We start from the raw sequence: 23,943 nt of genomic DNA on the forward strand, positions 1-23,943 counted from the left end.
GTCCTCTTCCCTTCGTGGAGAAGCCCAGACCGCACGGAATGGCCGTGATGGATGACGCTCTGGTCAGCGGCCCCAGCTGAGGCCACATCGGCCACCAAACTGGCAGGCACAGATGGCTTTCGACGTTTCCAGCTACCTCACGGGGAGACAGTCGTGCCACTGGGTCGTCCCAGACACCGTGGAGCAGACACAAGCCAGCCTTCCCTGTGCTCCGTGCCAATCCCCGGCAGAATTTCTGGGCGTCATAAAATTGGGGCTTTCCTTTACCAGAGAGCTCTGCCCTCCAGTCCTCCGGCAACTGGGACAGCTCTGCCCTCTGCTCCCTCTGCGGCAAAAAAAGATTCCCCTCCTTTTCTTAAGCCTGGCACAGGCCGTTTCTTTTGTTGGTTTCCTTTGCCCTCGGGGTCCCCGATTCCACCCCCGAGTGGCTCGTTAAGGTATTTTCCTAAACGGAACTTCTCTTTGAGAGGTGTTCTGATGCCAGCGATTAAGAGAGCAAAGTGTTTAATCTCTGCCAAGGGCTCTGGTGCTTGGCACTTACCTCTGCTCAATTAACGTTCGTTTCCAATTCTGTGTTCCTTTTTGAACTCCCGGGGAGCTGGAAGGTGAATAAAAGGCTGGGGTAACGGGGTCGCTCTCGGATTCCAGGAACACGCATTTGGCTCACGCTGGCCTCGGCATCTGATCCGGCGACAAAAGAGCCCTTATCGGGAAGTTTCACAGAGACAATTAATACGGAGAGTCAGGTGCGATGGTGTCTGAGGAATTGAGAGGACTCACGTGTGGGGCCACCAGATGCAACGCACGAAGGCTAGTTCGATGTGCGTTTCAGATACACAAGGATTTTCTTTTTTTTTCCACGTAAGTATGTTCCCTGCATATCTGGGGATACTTCCCCTTAAAATATGACATGACGTCTGGCTGAAATGAAAGTTCAACGGGAATTCCTGTTTTTTTTTTAATTGACTAATCCTGGCAAACTCTACTCCTGAGGCTCTTGGAGGCATCGTGGAGCTTTGCAACACAGACAGCATCTCTCCCTGGGCTGGGGGATGAGGGAGGAGGGGCTGACACCGGGGGGGCGAGGGGCTGAGGCTGCCCCCTGGGGCTCGCACCCTGTCAGGGACTGTCTCGCTGGGGCTGGGACCAGGGAAGGGATGAGGCCACCTCAAAGACGCTGCCCGAAGCAGAGGGAGGAACCCCATAGCTCCCTCCTTCCTCCTGCTCTCTCTCCCCCCGAGCCAGGGCCTCCCACCCGTGGGCCAGTGGGCCTGGAAAATGTAGTTTGCGAGAGCCAGTCCTCTGGGACAGAGTAGACGAGGGTAAAGTGTCCGCACTATACATTTCACCATACTTACCAAAAATATATTCAAGGGACGCCTGGGTGGCTCAGCCGGTTAAGTGTCCGACTCTCGATTTCGGCTCAGGTCATGATCTCACTGTTTTGTGGGTTCGAGCCCCACGTCAGGCTCTGCACTGACAGCTTGGAGCCCGATTGGGATTCTCTCTCTCTCCCTCTCTCTCTGCCCTTCCCCTGCTCTCTCTCTCTCTGTCTCTCAAAAATAAATAAATAAACCCATATATATTCGACCTCTTCAACCGTTTCTTGATCCCTCGCAATGTTTGTGGAAATGTGTTAAGCAATTCAGAGGCATCATGTCATCCAATCCTTAACCAAACTATGGGGAAGGCATGATTCTTGTCCACGTTTCGCAGATGAGGACATTGAACCTCCGAGAGATTAAGAAATATGCCCAAATGCCGCACAGGAAGTATGTGTCAGGGTCAGGTCTTTGCTACATCAGCAGGAGGTGCTCCGGCCCTCTGGGCAGGTAGGGAGAAGGGCGGAGGTCAGAGAACCAGGGGCGACATCGGTTCATCCAGACCACTGGGTCCGGAAGGGGTGCCATGTTGATCTACACCCACATGCTTTTGCTGATGCCTGTACCTGAAATGCCTTCTCATTCTTGCTCTTCCTAAAGGCATCACATCTTTCCTTCCGATACCCCCCACACACATGTTGGCAGCCACGCGTGGTAGAAAGCAGCAGAACATAAGAGTTAAGAGCTGGAACCCTGTAACCAGACGGCCGATTCAGATCCTGGCTCTGGCATTTATTAGCTCTGTGACTTAGGGCAAGTTCCTGAAACTCTCTTATCCATCTTACCCTTCATTTATAAAACGGGGCAGAGGATGATGAAGATGATGGTGGTGCTGCTGCTGATGATGGTGATGTCTACAGTACGGTTGTGTGGATTGTTCACTGCTCCGGACCGCTTCTATATGTAATGGGCCAGGAGCAGCCCTGCCTGCCCATGGATGTGAAGGGCCAGTGAGTTCGTCCACGTGAAGCCCTGGTTCAGTGCCTGGCCCACACTCTGCACCCGAGAAATGCAGGCTGTTATTATATACATCACAGAACCAGCCCAAAGCAGGGCAGTGTGCTAAGTGCTCAGGGTACAAAGTTACAAGTCTGTGTGTACCGAGTGACGGGAAGGTGAGAGGGGCAGGGAACCACACCATTTCACCAAGTTGTCCTGAGCGCTGATCAAGGTACTGTCATTAGCCCAGCGGGGACAGGAGACAGCAGGGACCGGGACTGAGGAGGAGTGGGTCTCACGGAGAACACAGGAAAGGCGTGTGAGGGGAAAAATCAAGTGGGGATGACGGTGAGATGAGGGGGGGATAGGAGGGCATGGGGCAGAGGGAAAGAGAGAAGAAGGGGCAATTCGAGACACAAAAGGCTGGAGAGGTTGGCAAGAGGCCAATACCCTGGGTCTCACTGACAACTCGGGCTGCCTTCCCTGGCAGGAAAGATCTTCAGGAGGTCGCTGGTACAGAACTGACGTCAGAGCTATCACAGTGGCAGGGGCGGGGGGTGGAGGGAACGCACTGCAGAGAACCGACCTCCTTAGAGGGAACCCTGTCTTAGTCCAGAGACGAGATCCCTTTGTTACCCCCAGGTAACAAAGACTTCCTGAGCACCCAGACCTATGGGGCTCCTTCTCCGGGGTCAGTTTTGCATTTGAACAGAGACCTTCCAAGCCTAGACAGCAATGCCATCGGTGGTGGAGCCTTGGATAAGTCACCGCACCTTCCTAAACACGGAGCTGGTGGCCTCAGCTCCCAGCTCTAGGCGAGAGCTGTAAACAGCAGAGAGGACCGTGGGCACTGACGCTGGAGGAGGAAAGCAGAATCGGGCAAATACCACAGTATTTCTGGGCACACCTGAACCTTAGCACGAAGTGGCCTCTGTTCTAGGCTGATCCTCCTCCGCTCCAGGCTCATCCCTCCACCTGACCTCTCCAACACTCTGTGGACCTGAGTCTTTGGCCTCGGGAGGGTCCATCCCTCCATCCCACCCGAGGCCACAGGCTCGGAGTCTCGGAGAGGATCACTGCGGGAAAAGCCTTTGGGGATCAGGTCATCCAAGCTTCTTATGTTATAGATGAGAAAAATGGGGTCGGAGAAGGGCCAGGGGGTCCTGTGGTTCTCCAACGAGTCGGGAATGGTGGGGAGCCTGCTCTCTGACCTTCAGACCGAGGCCCCTTTCCTTCCCATTCTGCCTCAACATTTCCGTTCACCCGGCTGTCCATCATCCAGCATTTTTTTTTTTTTTTTTGAGAGAGTGTGCACGAGCCAGGCAGGGGCAGAGAGAAAGGGGGACAGAGGATCTGAAGCGGGCTCTGTGCCGACAGCAGTAAGCCCGATGTGGGGCTCGAACTCGGGAAACGCAAGATCATGACCAGAGCCGGAGTCCGATGCTCCGTGGACTGAGCCACCCAGGTGCACCCCATCCCGCATTTTTTAAAGCGATGCCTTTTCCTCACTCGGCCCACACGATCGAGCACCGGCTCACTGCCAAGCACCGCACTGGGCACGAGAGCTCACACGTGTCTGATTGAGAGCTCCCTGGGGAGCGAGGTAGACAGAGAGGCAAAGAAAGAATTCTGGTAGGATAAGCGTGGTGGCGGTCCTGGGGCTCTAGAAGCCTGATGAGGCATAGGATGGGGAGTGCGAGGAGGGAAGGGCCGATTCATCCTCCAGCCAAGGCCGAGAGGGCAGCAGCTGACTTCCCAGGGGCCCAGAAGCCTGCTCCCTACCAGTCTGGCCAGCAGCACAAAAGCAGGAGAGGAGGCAATCCGTGTGGCCGGGCCAAGGAGCCCAGAAAAGCCAGAGGTTGATGGGAGGGGTGGGGGGCTGGGACTAGGTTTTCCAGGGGGTCCAGCCCGTGGAAGAATGTGACCAGAGGTATCACCTGACCAGCCCCCTGACCTCTGGCCATGGGCCCAGCGATGCAGACACTGGCCCCTGGGTTCTCTCCGAAGCAGGACAGTCAAGGAATCAGCTTCTGATCTGTCCACTGCTGCTAAGACCCCAGAGACTTGGGGCAAACGTTTTATTCACTCTGAGCCCTGGTTTCCACGTCCATAAAAAGGGGTTCTTCTTCACATGTATTTACCCTCTTATAGGTAGAGAGACGCCTAGGTCGTTTCTACCTATTGGCTCTTGTGAATAGTGCCGCTGGGAACATTCACGTCCACGTGTCGGCATGCCTATTTTCGGTTATTGGGGGGCACATCCCTACGAGTAGGATTACTGGGTCATACGGTGATTCCGTGTAACTTTTTGGGAAGCCACCAAGCCGTGTGGCACAGCGGGCGTACCATTTTGCATTCACACCAGCGGGGGCACCCGGAGTCTGATTTCTCCACGTCCTTGCCAGCGCGTGTCGCATTCTGACTTTTTGGTTCACGGCCATCCTGCCGGGTGTGCGGTCAGAATCTCATCAGAGCGACGCCTAACGATGTTGAGCACGTTTTCACGAGGGCCTTGTCCGTTTGTGTATCTTCTTTGGAGAAATATCCGTTCAAATCCTTTGGCCGTTTTTAGACGGATAATTGGGTTGCTTGCCTTTTTGTTGTTGAGTTGTGGGAATTCTTTATATATTCTGGAAATTATCAGGTAGGCGATTTGGAAATAATTTCTCCCAATCTGTAGGTTTTTAAAAAGAATTTCTTTTTAATACTAGTTAGAAATAATTTTTTAAAAAAGTGTCATGTGGGGCGCCTGGGTGGCTCAGTCGGTTAAGCGTCCGACTTCGGCTCAGGTCATGATCTCGCGGTCTGTGAGTTCGAGCCCCGCGTCGGGCTCTGTGCTGACAGCTCGGAGCCTGGAGCCTGCTTCGGATTCTGTGTCTCCCTCTCTCTCTGCTCCTCCCCTGTTCATGCTCTGTCTCTCTCTGTCTCAAAAATAAATAAACATTAAAAAAATTAAAAAAAAATAAAAAATAAAAAAATAAAAAAGTGTCACGTATAGATAGATTTAGTATCACCCCATCTGCCCTTCTCCTTCCCTCCTCCTTTTTTCCTCCTTCTATTTCTTCCTTCCTCCTCCTCCTCCTCCTTCTTCTCTTTCTTTCTTTCTTTCTTTTCTTTTGGACATTAACTATATTCTAGAAACTCTGCTAAGAAGTTTTCACACATTTCAATGTGGAAATTAATGGTTGCAAAATAACAAGCCAGTAAAACGTAAAAATAGATCATCCTCTGTGATGGCAACTCTGTTAAAATACACCTGCAAGGATGAGGGAGGGAGAGGAAGAACAAGTTACTGGGTTCCTTCTTTCTTGTTCCCTTCCTGCCTTCATTTCTTTCTTTCTTCCCCCTCCCCCTCCCTCCTCCTTCTCCTCCTCCTTCTCTTCCCCTTCCCCTTCTTCTTCTTCTTCTTCTTCTTCTTCTTCTTCTTCTTCTCTCTCTCCCTCCCCCCTACCCCAACCTCCACAGAGAAAGAGAAATGACTTTATATTTCAGTAAGAGATTCCATTCATAACTTTCAGGAGTTTTCAACTCCTTGGGGATGCCTGGGTGGCTCACAGAGCAGCACTGCAAACCGTCCCTTTGTGGAATAACGGAGCCGGTCATCCTCAGGGTGATCTGTGTCTCGCACCCACTCGGGGGACCCTGAGGCCTGGGAGTGCCTAGAAGCCTGGCCGAGTCTTGGCCGTGACAAAGCCTGAGCAATGGAAACTCGGGCCTTACCATTACCCATCCGTTCCATTCAAACCTCTCCGATCCCTCACACGCGCATCGTGCTCCCGGACCAGGCTTTCCGCTCACTTCTGGGAATGCAGGATGGTCTCGGTCACGAGGGGCTCAGTGTCCAACTGGGGAGATGCCCCCCCCCCAGCCCTTCCCCCAGCCCTGCCAGCAGCGGGACGGTGTGCAGAGCTGGGGAGTGCAGAGCTCCCCATCCTGAGTCCCGGCCCTGTCTGTCTCTGACTCACTGCTGTCCTGTCTCAGCCATCAGCTCGGGTCTGCTCCCCTGTTCCCGGCCGGGTGCTACTGAACGAGAGCAAGGGTGTGGGGCACTTTGTAAAGTGCGCATGTGACGTAAATATGCGTCCAACCGCCACACCAAGTGTTCTTCTGGAGGGGGCACTTTGGGCTTCCCCGCTTGCTCTGGGCTGCACCCTTCAGTGCCATCTGTTTTCCTGAGAATAAAGCCCAATCCCCCCCCCCCCCAAATTCGCAAGAGACCTGGACCCCGCTGCTCTGACCCCCGTCTCTCGTTCCTGCCTCCCTGCCTCGGTGGCACGGAGCATCTGCCGCTTCGTGATTGTGCCACACCCTGTCTCGCCTCTGGGCCTTTGCACGTGCTCGTCCCTCTGCCTGGCATGCTCTCCCAGCGTTGCTTGGGTGACCATCCTTACCCCTCACGGCCCAGCCTCTTCCTCCAGGAAGTCTCCCTTGATCTCCCTAGACACGCTCAGGCCCTGTGCTCCACGGAACCCTGACTTCCTGTAGCCACGTGTCACGGTGTCTTCCCATGGCTGGTTTGACCACCTCCACTGGAAACACAAGACGGTTACATCAGGACAGCAAAGGAATGACCACCCGCCCACGGCTGTCACGGTGCTCTACACTCAACGAACGTGGACGAATGAATCAATATGGTCCGTACCCCCAGGCTGTCCTGGGGCCTCTGTATCCGCGGCCCAGACCCACGGTCATCAGCCCCAGGAGGCTGCAGCCTACACATGGGTGTGTGTGTGTTTTCTCATGTGCTTTTCAACTGCTTGCTGTCTGGCTCCCAACCAAACCCAGTGTTGACAGGAATCCCGCCGAAGGCGGGTCCGTTGCGCCCTCTGGTGGCCACCATTGCTAGGTGGCCGGGCCAGCACTCCTGGCGGGTCAGAAGGGGAGCCTTTGGACAGCTTGGGCTTTCCCAGGGCAGGACCCGCTCTACCACCTGGGACCAGCCCCTGGGGGCTCATCTCCAAAGTGCTTCAGTCTAGAACAAAGCTGACAGTCCCCTGGTCCCATACTCTTGTGGGGAACGGAGGTGTTTAATTCTCAGCCAGGACTCGTGAGCTCAGTACCTTGCTTTTAAAGTCCTGGGTGCACCCCTTCCTTGCTGGCAAGTTTCCTCACCTCCCGGAGACTGTCTCCTCATTAAATTCTCCTCTCCTGGGGGGATTGTGCTTCTTGGCAGAATTGCCGCAGGATTCAATGAAATTCATGTAGGCAAAGCACTTAGCCCATGTTGACAGGGTGCAGAAGGGAACCATGGTCATTATTAAGAATCTCCCACCTCTCCTGGTGTTGCCGCTGTCTGGTTACCTGCCTGTCCCCACTGGACTGAGGTCTTCGGATGGCAGAGACCTCATCTTGCCCCAGCCCCAGCCCCCAGTGGCCCTAGGTGAGTACTTATCAAACGAAATGCACGTAAACCGAAAGTGTGTTAGTTTCCCCCACAATCCCACGAGGCAGACAAGTCTGGAATCCTCATTCCCATATCACAGAGAAGCTCCACGTCTGGATCCGGGTCTTGGACCCTTGGGGCCTGTGGGGGTCTATGATCCAACCAAGCCCTCTTCTTGGGGGACGTCCAGGGCGGGGGGAGAGACCTTCCGGCAATCTATAGATCTACACCACACAGAGCTCCCTGTTCCGGTTAAAGTTTCAGGAAAGCCAGTTCAAATGTTATAAAACACGGAGGGGAAGGAGTTCTCGGAAGTCATGGGTACCCACAGGAAGGCGCCCTGGACATCTGCGGCTCTGCAGACACCCTCGGGGCGTCCAGGCCTCCGAGGCGATAGTTTTCTCAATAGGTATGCACCCCTTCTGGAAGCCTTGAGAAAAGATGTTCTGGGCCGAGAGCCATTGCAACCCCTGGCTTCGGCCTTCCACGCTCCAGGAAGTGTGCCAGCCACACGCGGGGAGTGCCCTGGCCCCGCGAAGAGGCAGGCTCGCTGCCCTGACGTGTGAGGCATGCCTGAGGGTCCTGAGGACCCTGCTACCCTCCCAGACTATGGTCACTTTCCTCTCGCTCCCAGCAGCAGCGTCTGGGGTGAGCGCTGCGTCCCTATGGGTCCACGTGGATGTTTCTGGACTTCACCCTCCCCCCCCATTGTCCCCAAACTTTTTTTTTTTCTGCACCTGCCCTGCGGTTACCAGCACTGTCCCTTTTCCTGGCACCTGCCACCTTGCTGCCTACTTTCCTTCATTCCTGGCGGACTTTACAGTAAGTGTGTTTCTGCCCAGTTTGTGCCCTTATCCCGCTGACCCTAGTGTCCCTGTTTACACACAGCACCTGCCCTCCTGGGCCCTGGACGTCTGCTCTCTCCCGACTTCCCCTTTCCGCCTTCCGGCCCGCCATCACCTAGACCTGCTCCATCTCAAAGGCCTTTCCGACAGCTCGTGCCACATTTCTCCCTGAAGTCATCTTGTTCCCGGCCTTGGGGACACCTCACAGCCTCGGGGAGCTGTGGCCTCTCTGCTCGTTCTAGCTCCCTTGTCCTGTTCCTCCCGAGACCGTCCCCACTCACCTCCTGTGGTTTCTCATCCAGACCCACAGCCTCCCTGGTCTATAACCTGGCAAGGTCCAGGTCTCCGTGTCCAAGCGGCAGGGGTCTCGGGGCCGCAGTCCCACCGTGGCGCGGTGAGGCCTGAGCTAACAGAGAGACTGATCCGGGAACCTGTTGCTACTCGTACTCTGCGGTCAGGCTGAATCAGAGGACGTGGCTTAGAACCGCAGCAAAAACTCCAGCTGTCTTTTGCCCATCTCCTCCCCAGATGCGGCCTCCTGCCGGTGGCCAGTCTGGAGTGAGCCCCGTGGAGGCCCGGAGATGGGGAGACATCGGGGGAGGGCGCACTTCCCAGAGCCGAGCAGGACGGTGGCTTCCTGAGCTGCCTTGCGGTTTTTACCTCATCATGCCCCCCCCCGCCCCGCCCATGACCTGCTCTAAACCTGATCACCTCCCAAAGGCCCCCCTCCAAGCAGCATCACCCTGGGCGTCAGGACTTCAACACAGGAATGTAGGGGACACCACCCGGTCCATAGCAGTGGGTTGGGGTTGAGTACGGCCAGGGTCTGAATTATTCCGTGTGCTTACGGGACGTCAGGTGGGGCAGGCGGCCAGCGTCTCTGAGAAGCAGGTTACCTGGGATTCAGCCATCCTGTGAGGACCCAGTGTTTCAGCTGAGGACGATCAGAAGGGCTTCACCTTGTTCTATGGGGCTCCAGGGCTTGGGCAGGTCTGGGAGGGGGAGCGCTTAGAGGGAGGGGAGCGACAGGGGCACGTGAATCTGTCAGCATCGTCCCACAGATGGAGATCGTGAATTGGGGTGACAGAACCCGGGCCCCGGGGATGCCTCTACTTGGCAGGTGTTGTTGCATCAGTGAACGAAGCAGAAGCAGAAACAGAGGCGGGTCCTTCCCCAGCAGGTGCAGAGGGACCCTTGAATCACTGGGGGACATTTCCTCACCGGGCCCCTGCAGCAAAGGTGCCCTGGACCTCCCTTGACCTGGACGTCACTTGGTTCTGAATACACAGAACGTTTCCTTTTGTGACGCGACCTGTAGTGAATCCTGGTATAAGTAAAGCAGCTGCCTGAGGCGTGGTGAGGACAGCTGAGGGGGTCCCCCGTGGGCCGGGCACCAGAGGAAGCGGGGACACCCTCCACCTTGCTGGGTGACGCTGTGTCTCACAGGACAGGCACACTTCCTAGGCACTTCCTCACGGACGCGGGGGCAAAATGACTTTTGAGGCAGACTTGTCCCCCCAAACACCGTGGGACATCGACAGTAACGAAAAAAGGAAGAATTTTAAAAAGGGAGTGGCAGGTGTGGAAAACGTGATTGTTGAGGTGGGGTTCGTCTCTTCTCAATCAGTGCATGTATTTAAAAGTCCTCATGTTTTAGGGGCGCCTGGGTGGCTCGGTCGGTGAAGCGTCCGACTTCGGCTCAGGTCATGATCTCGCGGTCCGTGGGTTCGAGCCCCGCATCAGGCTCTGTGCTGACAGCTCAGAGCCTGGAGCCTGTTTCGGATTCTGTGTCTCCCTCTTTCTCTGCCCCTCCCCTGTTCATGCTCTGACCCTCCCCTGTTCATGTTCTCTCTGTCTCAAAAATAAATAAATGTTAAAAAAAAAAAATTGAAAAAAAAAAGTCCTCATGTTTTAAAATCAGAAGCAGGGAGAATGTTTCTTCCCAGGAACTTCTTTTTGGTTCCAGGAGCTCTTTGCTGAGCAGCCGAGCATGTGTTTGGGGCCGCATGAGGGGTGTGTCTGGGGGACCTTCCCAGGGTTCCCAACACCCAATCCTGGAAGACCTACGTTTGTGGGAGGCGTGGGGGGTGCACAGCACTGGGCCTGGAGGGCTCTGGCTCTTGTCCTCTGTGTCTGGGCAGGTGCCAGAGGGTCCTGAAGAAATGTTTTCAGGTCCTCAGGGCTCCCCGTGGAGGGTCCTAGCTAATTCCTACCCCTTCCCGTGGGCCTGGGACTGGGTGGATGAACACCCACCCGGCTGAGTGTGTCGCCGCCTGGTGGCCCCTTTCCCACATTGCAGCTATAATGGCAGCTCGCCCAGGCGGGAACTTGGGGGAGGCCGGGTCTCAATGGAGGGAGCAGGCCGCATGTTAATAATACCTGAGAGCGGGTCCCTGATGGGGTGAGGTTAGCCAAGTGATGGGAACAAGGAAAGGGAATGTTAAGAGTTGAAGAAACCACTTGGAAAGAAAGCAGCACAAAAGCCCCCGGCAGGGGCAGGGCAGGAGAGGGGGCAGAAGAAATCGGACTGGGTGCCCCAGGGGGCCTCACGGTTTTGCTGGCATCTCCTTCTCTCCTCACGACTTTAAATTTTTTTTTTTTTAACGTTTATTTATTTTTGAGACAGAGAGAGACAGAGCATGAACGGGGGAGGGGCAGAGAGAGAAGGAGACACAGAATCGGAAACAGGCTCCAGGCTCTGAGCGGTCGGCACGGAGCCCGACGCGGGGCTCGAACTCATGGACCGCGAGATCACGACCTGAGCCGAAGTCGGACGCTTAACCGACCCAGCCACCCAGGAGCCCCATCTCCTCATGACTTTAATAACAGCTGACATCTACAGGAGGCTCCCTGGGCACTAGATTCTCTTCTTAGCCTGTGGTGTGCATTCACTCATTTAATTCTCAAGCGTGTTTCTAAGGTAGGTACCCCCTCACCCAGACTTTATCCACAAGGAGCTCGGGCACAGAGAGGTTCAGGGACATGCTCAAACTCGCACAGCTAAGTAGGAACACAGGCCGCCCGACTCCAGGACACCTGTGTTCCTCTCTGTCCCCTCCTGCCTCTGAGGGCTGCTTTCCGAAGTTCACCACAAACTTCCCAAAGAACTTTGGGAAGACGTCCCTAACGTCCCAGCCTGGGAGACGTCCCCTGGGGAGGCAGCAGAGTGACAGGGAGCCCGGGACCTTCAGAGGGAACGCTTGCTTTGAACCCCACCCCTGCCCTCGTCTGGCTTTAACTCTGCACCTGTTTGCAAACATGGAAACCCGGGAACCACGCACCAGCTCCGCAGGACCGCTTTGAGAAGTCAAGTTCATGCCCAGCAGGCCGTTGTGAGAGCCGTCACGAACTGGGGACTCTCACCATTTACACAAATTTTACATTATAGAACCCCACGACTGGATTTCTGGACTATTCACAAAGTCAGAGACTTGTGCCGACTTTGGATCAAACTTGGGATTCATCCACGGATGTACCCGTTTATTGGGAAGAGATGAACCCTACCTCGCCCACCCCGGGCCCCGGCCAAGGCTAGCTCATTCAGCGACTGCCTGAAGCGGCCGACGCAGATCTCCTCGGGCGGGCCTCCTGAGTGATTTTTATTCTTGACCTCACACCCCTTCTGACGGCTGGCATGGTCAGGTCCATTTGGCAGATGGGGCAGCGGAGGGTAAGAGAGGTGAGGTGGTTCGCCATAGTCACACAGCAGTGAGAGTCACGGTGGCATTTGAGAGGCCAACGCTCTGCTTCCTGAACCTCTGGGCACTTGGTAGGGACGGACGCAGAGCCAGGAGACCCTCAGCTGGTGAGCCACTGAGCAGAACCCCTGACCGGAAGCTGTGGGGTGGGGGGCAACATGAAGGCATGCCCCGCCCCCGCCCAGAAACACCACACACACACCCAAACGATAAAATAGCTTTTTTTTTTTTTTTGATTCACTTTGATTTGGATCATTGGAAATGTCCAACAATAAATAAAACAGAGCAAAGGCTGAGGAAGGCGGACTCTGGCTAACTTCATTCCAAATGCATCCAGATTAGCGCTCGGCTACAAAACAAACACGAGGCGAGAGGGAAAAGAAAGCAAATTTTACAACAACGACGAGGAACCAAACGAGACCGCAAGGAGCAGAAAGCGCTCGGGAACCTTTGGCTTGGACGTGAGTTCAGCGACGTGCTGACGCGGCTGGGGAGGGCGCTCGCCTCCCGGGGTGGGGGGTGGGGCGAGGTGGCAGGTCAGAGCTGGCGTCGGGGTCACGGCCATCCGCAGGTGGACACAAATGGGAGTTCTGCCCAATGAGGGCGGCTGAGCCAGGGGGTCAAGTTCAACACCAGTGCAGGTCTCTGACGGGCTGAGAGGGAAAGTGGGGGGTGGGGGGGTGGGCTGGACGCTTGTGGGAAGCACACTGCCGCTCGTCTAATGAGCAAGGAAGCTGCTAATGCCCGGATGCCAGCATACTGTGAATGCCACCTTGGGGGGGGGGGTCTCTGCCCCTCCTGCCACAGCACCTTCTCCTCTCTGTGCCCCAGAGGCAGAGGTTCTTCAGGACGAGAAAGCGGAAAGCTGACTCCGTCTCCCAGACCACATGGCCTGTGGGAATGTCTGCTTCCAACCAGATGTCCGTGATGGACACAGTGATAACCCCGAGCTCTGGGGGGCGGCGGTGGGGGGGGTGGCGCAGGGGCAGCTGCTGGCTCCTGATGGCACGTGGCCAGCAGCCGGCCATCTGTCGCTGGACAGCGGCCACTCGGGGCTTGTCCTTCCCTGGAGGAAGCATTTCTGGTGCTCCCCATGTAGGGGACGGTGAGCTCTTTTCCGTTTCCCGTTTTTGCGTTCGGGCTGCCTTGACAAGAACACTTAAAGCAGAGGTCACGGCTCCAAATACTCTCTGTGACTCTACTCCACCCTTGACCCAGAGGCCCAGCCCTTCTTGCCCCCAGCACTTACAAGAATCGCCCTCCCCACCTTCTTGTCTGGCTTCCCTATTTTAAGTCCTGTTTTCTTGTATCTGGCTTCTCCCACTGAGCACAGCCCGTGGGGTTTGCCCGACAACACCCGCTGAAGCCAGAGTCTCAAAAGGCATGGGTTTAAGAACTTTCTTTTCTGCTCGATGGCTCTGGGGGCCAGACGCTACAAACCTGCCCTGCTTTGTGCCCTGACGGGGGGAGGGGGTAAGGGCAGGGGCTCCAGGGGGGCCTGTGGAAGCAGGTGCTGGTTTTGCAGGAGGTGACTCCAGCTCAAGAAAATCAGCGTCCTGGCTCACTGGGGGTTGGAAACAGCGCTGAGATCTCCCTTCCTCCTCAGCCCCGATCTTTCTGGCTTTAGGCTCAGCACTGATGACTGCGGGCGGGGACACCTCTGCTCCATGCCTGGGGCCCGGGGCTGGCCTCCCAGGAGCCCTGTGCCTGGAGACCTGGCAGAGCCCTGGGCTGGGAGTCCAACAGTGAGCGGGGTGGACACTCGAGAGCCTCCTCTGGCTGGGGGTTTCTCGTTATCCCGCCCACAGCACGCTCAATGCTCTGTGGGAAACAGCCTTGCCCAATTCTCAGCCATCCTTACCCCGGGTAGAGACGCTAACTGGCTTAAGCCAATCGGCGCATTCGATCCCAGTCCAAATGATTGGAGCGTATTGGGTTTAGACCCCTTCACCAAGCCAATGAACACAAACGTGTGCTGGGGCACTGGGAGGAGCAAGGTTTCTCCCCCACTGGGGGGAAGGAGGCAAAGGCAGACACCAGGGCTTGCCAGGGCCACCATAGGCAGCCTGGGGACGAGCCAGGTGGGAGAAGGCAGAGGCCCACCCCCCATCACAGTTCTCTGAGATGCTGGATGGAACCCAGCTGGGAAAGCCCACCTCAGGATGTTTTAAACAGAGAGCCGACGATTTCCTGGTTTTGCTCAAAATGGTTGACTCGTGCCGTCACGATTGTTGGTTCACTTTTGCAAGTCGCTTCCCTTCCCCGGGTCCTGCTTTTCTGATCTGTTAAATGGGAAGGCAGGCGGGCTTGAACGGGCCTAGCGGGAGGGCGAGACGGCCAGGACCGGGCAGCCGGGCCGGACAGCCTGCGCCTCCTCCCCACGGGGACCTGTTCTGACTCAGCAACGCCCAGGAGCCGACTGCGCGCCCTGAACCTGTCACCCCTGTATGGACCCAGGAAGAGCTCGGGAGTCCACCCTGCTCCCTGTGTCAGTGGCCACGGTTCTCAAGGGCTGTCCCTGGGCTCAATCAGCCAATCGACAGATGCCTGCTCTAGTCTCTGAGCGTGGACGATCAAGATGTTGACCTCACAGTGACTGATGAGCCTTCACCGGTCACGAGAGTCTCATGCTTTGGAGGACTTTAAAACGGGCACACGCCATTTGTGTGTTGGTTTGTTTTTTTTTTTTTTTATACATCACATTCCGGATTCTGAATCTCTGAGAATCTAACAAAGGCTAAGGAATCTCTCCCGGTGACGATGCTCATATGCACAGGCTTGGGGGGGGAGACCAACGCGGCATGCCATTTCTGGGGACCCCTGGGAACTGCCCAACACCACCTGCGGCCCCGGAGCTGACAACATGCCTCCCTCCCTGTTTGTAGAGGGAGAGGCTGCAGCCGGGAGAACGGGGCTTGCCAGAGAGCCGCGAGAGCGCAGGAGACAGGCCCCGTGGCTTCCCAGACTGGCATGCCTCATGCTCCCCCAGGAAGCTGTCACGCCTCCTCAAGGTGGCATGGCCTGTTAGCAAATGCTCTCAACAGGAAAAGCGGTTTTTCTGATTAAGGGTCAGTAACTAGAGCCAACAATCACTGTCCTTCTATACGTGTGACCCCACTCCCCACCCGGCCCCAAGGGAGTCCCTCTGGGTTTTGGAGATTCTTAGCCCGAGACCGAATCCAATCCACAATGATGAGGAAGGAAGGCGGGGCCGAAGGGAAGGAGGTACGGAGCACCCCGCAAAGCTGCCAACCTGAAACCCTGGGATCTGCCCACCGGCAAGGCCCCAAGCCCTAGACGCCCCCCACCCCGAGTCTGAAGCTCCCCAAGAACCTAGATTCAAGCTCCCCCACTCCCCGGCTGCCAGGCGAAGCAAGAACAAGCTCAATTAAACCGTCAGGACCAGCCACAGAGCCACAAAGTGCACACGACGTCAGCGGAGTTAAAAGAATAAATCAATAAATAATCAGGAAGGCTGAAGAGGAAAGATCAGAGCAGCCCGGGAGGGAGAGAATGAGGTATGTCTTCTCCCGCTCTGAAACTCATGTTCGTGGGATGGCCCTGCAGCCCTCAGGACACCGTGCAGGTGGCCAGCAGGGACGTGGCCCAGAACGTGGGTTTCCTGGGGAAAGTGCCGGCTGGTGGAGGTTATACGCGTGGCCTTGGAAGGTCATGGGCGCCACATCCAGCAGTCTGTGAATGTAAGCAAGAATGATGTTCCACGGCTGACGCGCCTCTGGACAGCACTGCCCGTCATCCTAGCTCTGCTCCAACTCAGGCGCTGCCTCAGGAAACTAGAAAAGATGCCCCGAGCTACAGGGCAAGGGGGCGGCATTGCTGGGGGTCCCCTCTCCCGAGTCAAGGCTTTTGCCTTGTTTCGGCCAATGCGCGTATTTCTCCCCAGACACAAAGGCACGCGGAAGTGGTCAGATCTGCTCTCAGCCACGGTTACAGCCACAAAGATCCATCGCTCAAGGGACATCGGCTTGGGAAGAAGACATCTGCCGGGGCCTGAAACACTCTGCCACGTGTCTGTGAAGACCTTCGGGGCGGGGAGCCTCTCCGGCCACCATAAATGAGCTTTGGGACGACAGCGGGGCGGTGGGGGGCGGGGGGTTGTCGAGCCAAGTGAGGGAGGGGCCGGGCATCGTGCAAAGAAAGGTGCCATCTTGCCCCCCGTGTCCACATGGCCCAACACGGCTCTGTCCCGAGGTCTTCCCTGGGTCCCCGGGCGGAGGAAAAGTCTCTGCCCATCTGTCCCGGAAAACTGTCCTTTCCTTTAGAACACAGAGTCCCAAGTATCTGCCCCCTCCCCAGAAGCCAAAGGGACCTCGGTGTTTGGAGACTGGACCCTCCCCCGCATCTCCCCACCTCCCTCCAGCTCCAGGATGGCAGTGAGGGGCCCTCTCCATCTAAGACCAGTCCTGAGACTTCCTTCGCAGACCCGGCGGGGCTCGGGGACCTTGTTGAGCAGACGCTGCCCAATGTTGGCTCGCGGGAGGCCGCGAGGGGCACCTGAACGCCCCCACCCCCGAGGCTGGCCCTCAAAGCTCCCAGGACAGAACGGCCCCAGCGAGAGGCTGGGGCTGGACACAGAGAGGCGTGCCTCAGTTCTCCTTTGCAGCGTCATCTCCCCTTGAATATCCGGATTTTATTGATGGACGCCAAGGTGGCCGTCACGTTGGACTCAAAGTCTCCATCGTGCACCCCGGTCTTGCGAAAAGCCCCCGCCGATGGGTTGTTCTCCCAGTAGTGATGCCAGTTCCCCTTGCTGTCTGCCCCGAAGCCGTACAAGTTTACCTGCGGGGGCAAAGCAAAGGTCAGAACCAGACGGCAGGGCCACAGGTAGAACCTCTAAGAAGAGGAGCCTGCAGGCATCTCCCGAGTCTGTAGGCAATGCTTCCCAAGACTCCTAGAAACCCTTCTCCGTAGAACCCGTCCGGTTCCTTACTGGAACTCCCAGGGGCTCAGGGAAGCAAAAGCGAGTTCCGTAAAAGTCAAGTGTAACGCCAGAAGGCACGACGGGAGGCCAGCGCGTGGGTGGCCCCGAGGGTGCCGGCGCAGGACAGCCTCTTCTCAGAGGGAGGCTCCTGGGACTGGGCAGGGGGAGTGGAGTTGCCAGCAGGGCTCCCAGCTCTGCCTCGTGGAGCCAGAGAGCACCAAACCGCTATTCTGAGCCTCGCGTCCCTCATCCGGAAAATGGGCCAAGAAGAATGACCGCGTTGAGGCAGGTGGTAGGTGCTGAACTCTTTCTTCCCTGAGGCTAATATCCATGCGGTTCGGGAGCCCTCACTGGCCAGTGGCCAGGGGGCCTTTCCCACACGTGACCAGCGTTTACTGAGTACTCACTCTGTGCCAAGCACTGCGATAAATACATCAGAGTTCATCACCGGGGCCACCTGGGTGGGTGCTGGGGAAATCAGGGACTCAGGAGTCAGGTCTCAGACCTTGGAGCCTGTGACTTCCCACAAGCACCAGTGAGGACGGGGGCTAACGTCAGGGCTCCCGCAGCACAGAGGACAGCAGGGCCAAGGACGCAAGGGATCTGAGATGGGAGGTGACACTTGAATTGGGTCTCAGGGGAGGCGTTGAAGATGTCCAGGAAGGAACATGCCCTCCAGGGAGAGGAAATGCTCTCCGGGCTGCGGCAGCGGGGAGGGCAGATTCGGGGGGTGGGGCCCCACCGGGGGCAGGAGACACCTCGGTGGCCGGCTGGCCAGCACAGCTTTCTTGTGAAGGCCAGCAGGGCCACAGCGGCCCCGGGGCAGGAGGGAAGAGAAGGGAGTAGCATTTCTGAGGCAGCTGGGTGGAGGTGAGGATGAGAGGTGGCTTCTGGGAGAGACAGCCCAGGCTTCTGGCGACAGTGCGGGTGCACGGGGAGGGTGGTGACAGAACAGCCCCTCCCCCCTCCCTGGATGTCCCCCAGGATCCAGGTGGGGCAGGGGTGGGGATGGCTGCATGTGACCTCTGATTGCCCCGCCTGACGCAGGGCCAGGGAGGAAGAAGGGTGTAGGTGTTGTGGCCCCCCTGCTCCTCTCCCCGGGGTGGCAGTGAGCACCCCAAATCAGCATGGCTTGGCGGACGGTCAGGCAGACCCACGAAGGAAAACACAACGCGCACTTGGCAAGATCACTGGTTCTCAGTGTCGGTGAAGAGTGGAAGCCCTGGGTGCCTGGTTTCCACCTTCAGAAATTCTGGCGAACACGGGCCCGGGCGTGGCCCGGGTGCTGGGATTTAGCTCTGGGGACGATCCTAAGAGCGGCCGGGATCGAGACCCCAGCTCTCCCCCGTTACGACCTGCTCCGTTATTCTGCCCCCAGATCCGAGCCTCCACCCGCCAGTTGTGACTCGGCCTCCGGAGCCTGCACAGAGCGAGCCGGCACCCTTGCCCCTGCCGACGTTCTCGGGAACGCCCAGAGCGTAGAGAGAAGGAACCGGAGCTTCTGGGAGGAGAGCTACGTCGGGGCCCGGGTGAGGCCGGGGGGTCAGCCTGACTGCAGACGCACCCCCGGGCGCTCAGAGAAACGCGGAATGAGGGGCTCCCCCCCGGGGGGGGGGGCGGCCTGGCAGGCACGGGGGGTGGGTGTACCTCATCGCAGATGTGCAGCGAGAAGATGACGGACAGAATGCCGGTGGACGGGTATCGCCCGTGGCCCTGCAGCCAGTTGTCAAAGACGTATTTGATGAAGGCCGGATGGTATATCAGGATCTGCGGGGAGAGGACAGGGCCCCCCGTGAGCGCCTGCGGGGTGCCCCACACGGTCGTGGCCCTGGGGGACAGGGCAGCGAACAGAGCCGGCAGCCCTGCCCTCGTGGGCCTTCCCTCCGAGTGGGAAGGACCGGCGGTGGCCTAACCGCGGAGGCAGAGAGTGCTAGATAGAGCACAGCTATGGAGCCACGGAGAGAAATGAAGCAGAAAGGCAATAAAGTACGGGGGTGGGGGTGGGGAGAAGGCTGGCTGAGAAAAGGACTTCCGGCAACATTCACATCGGGCCAGGGAGGTTCCAGGGAACAGCGTGTGGCTGGGACAGGGACGCCTCTGTCACAGGGCAGGAAAACACAGGCGCTGAGCTGCCCACCCGTCGAATGATCTCTGTGCCACGACATGGCCCCGCACGCTAGCTTTCCCTCTCCTCGTGTTATAGATGAGGAAACCGCGCTCAGAGAGCCTAGGTGATGTGCCCGGTGTCACATAGCCAGGGTGGCCAAGCTGGGAGGTGCCTGGTATCAGACCTGCCCTTGACTCCACCCCCACGGCTGCTTCGAGGACAGCGAAGGGGGCGTCTCAGGCGGTAGAGGGAATGCATGTCCAGGAAGCCTAAGGCCAGCCCCCAAGAATGGACTGGAACAGAGGACCGTGCAGGTCTCCGGTCATCACTCAGCCAGGCCTCAAGGGACTGCCATCTCTGGGAGGCTTTCCCATGTACCCACTGGGCCCACATAGGGCTCCCCCCGTTCCCTGGGCGACGCACCCATGCAAATGGCAGGTGCTGGAGGCCCGGGGCCAGCCATACCACAAACTGGCTGTGTGTTCCTGAGCAAGTTACTCGACCTCTCTGATCTTGACCTCACCATCTGAAGAGGACAGCATATGCAAAGGACCAGTGGGGTGGACACTTCACTTCTTCCATCCTTCCGCCCTTTGCCCACGTCTTGGCCAACCCCCATACCAGGGGCCCCCGGGGGACAATGGAGCTATGGAGGCAGGAGGGGAGGTCTGGCTGTGAGAAGCTCACGCCATACAGCGCTGGGTCTCAAAGAGCAGCCGGCATCAGCATCCCTGGAGGGCTGGTAAAAGCCCGGATCGCTGCCCCCTCCCCTCCTCTTAGAGTGTCTCATTCAGCAGGTCTGGGGTGGGTCTGAGTCTCTGCATCTGTGACAGGATCCCAGTGACGCTGCTGGTCCGGGACCCCCACTCGGGGACAGCTTCCCGGTGTTTGTGGAGCAGGGGAGCTGAGTGGGGGCTACGGCCTCCGCGGGCACGGGGGGCCCAAGGGCTCTCTGCGGCCAGGCGCCGGCAGTGGGGGGAGGTGGTGCTTTCCAGCCTCGTACAGCTCCTTCGAAAGGAGCCTGAGCTCAGAGGAGAAGGGGCCGAGTTCGACTCACCTTATTCTTTTTCACTTTGATCTTCGCGGGGACAGGGACGTAGGTGCTGCAAGGGGAGAAAGAGCGGTTAATGCGGGGGCGGGGGGGGGGGGGGCGGTGGCAGGCTGCCTGCACGCAGCTCTGGCTGGGGGACACTGGAGAGGGAGGGAAGGATGCGGCCTCCCTGCCACAGCCCCGTCCCCCTGCAGCAGTGGCCCTCTGTAGACACCAGAGGGCGCTCGTGGCTAATTCAGGAACTTCTTTCAAACCGCCGCCTTTCCCCCAGAAAGGTGGGGGGAGGGGGGTGACTTTCTCCAAGCCCCCACACCACGGAGCGCGGCAGAGGCCAGAGCGCACGTTGCCACTGCTAGGGCGCTGGCCGATGAGCCCCACGAACGCCCCCTTTCCATCTGCAAGGTTACGTGTGCCCCAAGGTGAAGGTGTAAACGCCCGGCCACCCGGCCTCACGTTCCTTCTAAGGGGGACAGGGTGGGAGGGCAGCCGAGCCCAGGCCTGGCCCACTCGCTCCTCCCCTGCTTGAGCCCGCCTCCCTCAGGGCCCTCCTGGGAGGGCGGCCCCTGGCGTCCTGTACCCCAATCCGTCAGGCTTGCTGGCTGGCCCTCAGACAAGGAGGCTTCTGGCCGTGAGGACAGTGAAGCCACTTCCTTTCAGGAAGAGGGAGGGAGCTAGGAACCCGAGCCTGGCTCTCAAGCTAGGACAGCATGCTCAGGGCGGGCCTCTGAGCCCTCTTCAGAGGGGGGGGAGGGGGAGGGGGGCAAAGGGCAGGGGAGGGAGGGGAGGGAGGGGAGGGAGGGGAGGGGCCTCTCCACCCCAGCCCCCAGGGGACTCACTGAGAGATGGTGCCCGTGGTGGTGGCACTGACCACCCACTCCAGGTCGGTGGTCTTGAAGGGGACCAGGACCATGCTGACGTTCTCCCCCAGCTCCCTGAAGCTCTCGGGGTACACCAGATGGTGCGTGGTCTTGCTCCCGACGTCGGCCTCAAAGCCCGCTGTGGGGGCCTTGTTCATCCTGGGGGACAAGGGACAGAAGGTCGCGCGTCGCATCCCACGGGCACGGGTCAGCCTTAGCTCCACAAGCCTGTGATGTCACCTCTGGTGCCTCACCCTCCGCGGCTGGGCCCCAGCTTCCTGAGCTGGAAAAGGGACTCAAGGCCTTAAGACGCAGCGCAAAAGCTTGCGTTGTTCGTTTTCTCTCCGTTTCTTTTACGACCTCACGCGAGCCTGACCATCGTCTCTGCTGATGACCTAGGAAGCACAGGGCACCACCCTGGCCCCTCAATGCACCTCGTTAACACCTTAATGGTAATGCCAACCAGGCCTGGGAGGCGTCCTGAGGCCCTATTTTCCGGTGGAAGAAACCCGAAGGCAAAGAATTTGTCTCAGGACACACAGCTTCCGGGTGGCAGGCTCCAATTCAGGTTTGTCTGACCCGCTCCCCCTCACCACGAATATTCCTGCTGCACGCCGGGCACACTGAGGCTCCCAGAAGCCAGGCGAGGGGTCTAGGGGCATAAACGCAGAGACCACGGCAACGGGAGACTGTTCTGGAAGGCCCCTGGGGAGCAGCAGCCCCCTGCTGCCTGTCCTCGCGCTGAGGCGCTCGTGACCCCGGGGGCCGAGCGCACAGTGTGGTGGAGATTATGACAAGAAACCCAGGATACGCGTCTTCCTGGAGGATCTGTTTTTACTCGGTGACGGGGAAACGAATTTACGTTAAAGACATGCGGTTTTACTACGGCCTCGACTGCAAAACGGGACTGAGTTTTCAAGATTAAACGGGAGTCTTCAACTGAATCTTGCCCTCTCGCCAGGCGTCTCCGTGCCAAGCTCCCGGCCCCGCTGGCTTCCTCCCGCGAGTCGTTTCCCATCTGGGTCCAGAGAGGCGCTGCTCGTCCGCTTCCCTCCCACGATGCACGGCTGGGGAAACTGAGGCCCTCGGGGGGCGGGGGGGGGGGGGGCTGGGGCCCGCGGGGGAGCCCGGCCATGCCAGGACTGGGGTGTCTCGACCTCCTGACCCTGGGCCGAGGCGCCTCTAGCAGCTAAGGGGACGGGCGCTCACCTCAGCACGAAGTCGTGGCCGTCTATCTGAGGCCCGTACCAGGACTCCCTCAGGTTCCCGGAGTTGCCCACCACGGCACAGCGCCGGCAGCCCCCCGACTTCTTCTCCAGCAGGGGGTCCACGTTCCCAGGCACCACCTGGAACAGCTCCTTGATGGTATCGTTCAGGTTATTGGGTTGCTTCTCCCGCTGGAGCCTCTGCGGGCCGAGGACGGAAGGAGACAGGTCAGCCCAGCTGTGCTGCCTCTGGCCGCTGCTCAGCCAGCCGGCTGCTGGGCCCCCAGCGCCCCACGTGTGCTCGCTGGGCCCCGAGCCCCTCCCCGCTGTGCTCACTGGGCCCCAAGCTGCCCCCTGTGCTCACTGGGCCCCTAGCTCCCCCCTGTGCTCACTGGGCCCCAAGCTGCCCCCTGTGCTCACTGGGCCCAGAGCTCCCCCGCTGTGCTCACTGGGCCCCAAGCTGCCCCCTGTGCTCACTGGGCCCCAAGCCCCTCCCCGCTGTGCTCACTGGGCCCCAAACCCCTCCCCGCTGTGCTCACTGGGCCCGGAGCCCCTTCCCTCTGTGCTCACTGGGCCCCTAGCTCCCCCCTGTGCTCACTGGGCCCAGAGCTCCCCCGCTGTGCTCACTGGGCCCCAAGCTGCCCCCTGTGCTCACTGGGCCCCAAGCCCCTCCCCGCTGTGCTCACTGGGCCCCAAACCCCTCCCCGCTGTGCTCACTGGGCCCCAAACCCCTCCCCGCTGTGCTCACTGGGCCCGGAGCCCCTTCCCTCTGTGCTCACTGGGCCCCTAGCTCCCCCCTGTGCTCACTGGGCCCAGAGCTCCCCCGCTGTGCTCACTGGGCCCCAAGCTGCCCCCTGTGCTCACTGGGCCCCAAGCCCCTCCCCGCTGTGCTCACTGGGCCCCAAACCCCTCCCCGCTGTGCTCACTGGGCCCCAAACCCCTCCCCGCTGTGCTCACTGGGCCCGGAGCCCCTTCCCTCTGTGCTCACTGGGCCCCTAGCTCCCCCCTGTGCTCACTGGGCCCAGAGCTCCCCCCCTGTGCTCACTGGGTCCCTCCCTGGCACCTTCCTTTTTGCTGGGCACCTGGAGACTGAGGAGGCTCAGACAGCTCTCTCCGGAAGCCCAGGAACCCCTCAGGGAGGTGGGAAAGATCATTCACTTATATTCCGCAAATGTTTATTGAGCACCTACTGTGTGCGAGCTACTCTGCCAGCCACTGAGGCATCGAGACCCGGTAATATGAGAAAGCCACACGAGAGAAAGGTCAGGTGACCCTCCGTGCCCACCACCCCCGCCTCTGCTCCCTTCCTCCTCCTGACCACCCCCCACCCCCCACCCCCCAGGGACCACTGGGCTCCAGCAAGACGGAGAAACTAGCCCTTTGCTGGATTCGTCAAGGCCTCCAATGTCTGCCTGGCAAATCGCTTTCACCCTTTAAGACCAAGCTCGAGACTTCTGACTTCCTCACTCCTGGTAGAACCTGGAGACATTTCCTAAGGAGCATCCCATCGGACTCTGTCACCATGTTGCGGTGT

At 58.6% G+C, this 23,943-nt stretch overlaps 1 protein-coding gene across 7 annotated transcripts in view; it reads right to left on the bottom strand.

Moving 5' to 3' along the window:
• Positions 1 to 11,298: 11,298 nt before the first annotated feature.
• The window catches only part of ST3GAL1 (ST3 beta-galactoside alpha-2,3-sialyltransferase 1), a 95,601-nt gene continuing 82,956 nt past the window's right edge, over positions 11,299 to 23,943 (bottom strand). For all 7 annotated transcript variants that reach the window (XM_042924146.1, XM_042924147.1, XM_042924148.1 and 4 more), the window contains 5 exons: positions 22,414 to 22,610; positions 21,184 to 21,363; positions 20,354 to 20,399; positions 18,837 to 18,956; positions 11,299 to 17,047 (listed from right to left, as the gene is read on the bottom strand). In XM_042924146.1, the coding sequence (XP_042780080.1) occupies positions 16,874 to 17,047; positions 18,837 to 18,956; positions 20,354 to 20,399; positions 21,184 to 21,363; positions 22,414 to 22,610 (717 nt within the window). In that variant the 3' untranslated portion in view covers positions 11,299 to 16,873. The remainder of the gene's footprint in view (positions 17,048 to 18,836; positions 18,957 to 20,353; positions 20,400 to 21,183; positions 21,364 to 22,413; positions 22,611 to 23,943) is intronic.

The sequence above is a fragment of the Panthera leo genome, chromosome F2 (genome assembly GCF_018350215.1).
Source record: "Panthera leo isolate Ple1 chromosome F2, P.leo_Ple1_pat1.1, whole genome shotgun sequence".
NCBI lineage: Eukaryota > Metazoa > Chordata > Mammalia > Carnivora > Felidae > Panthera > Panthera leo.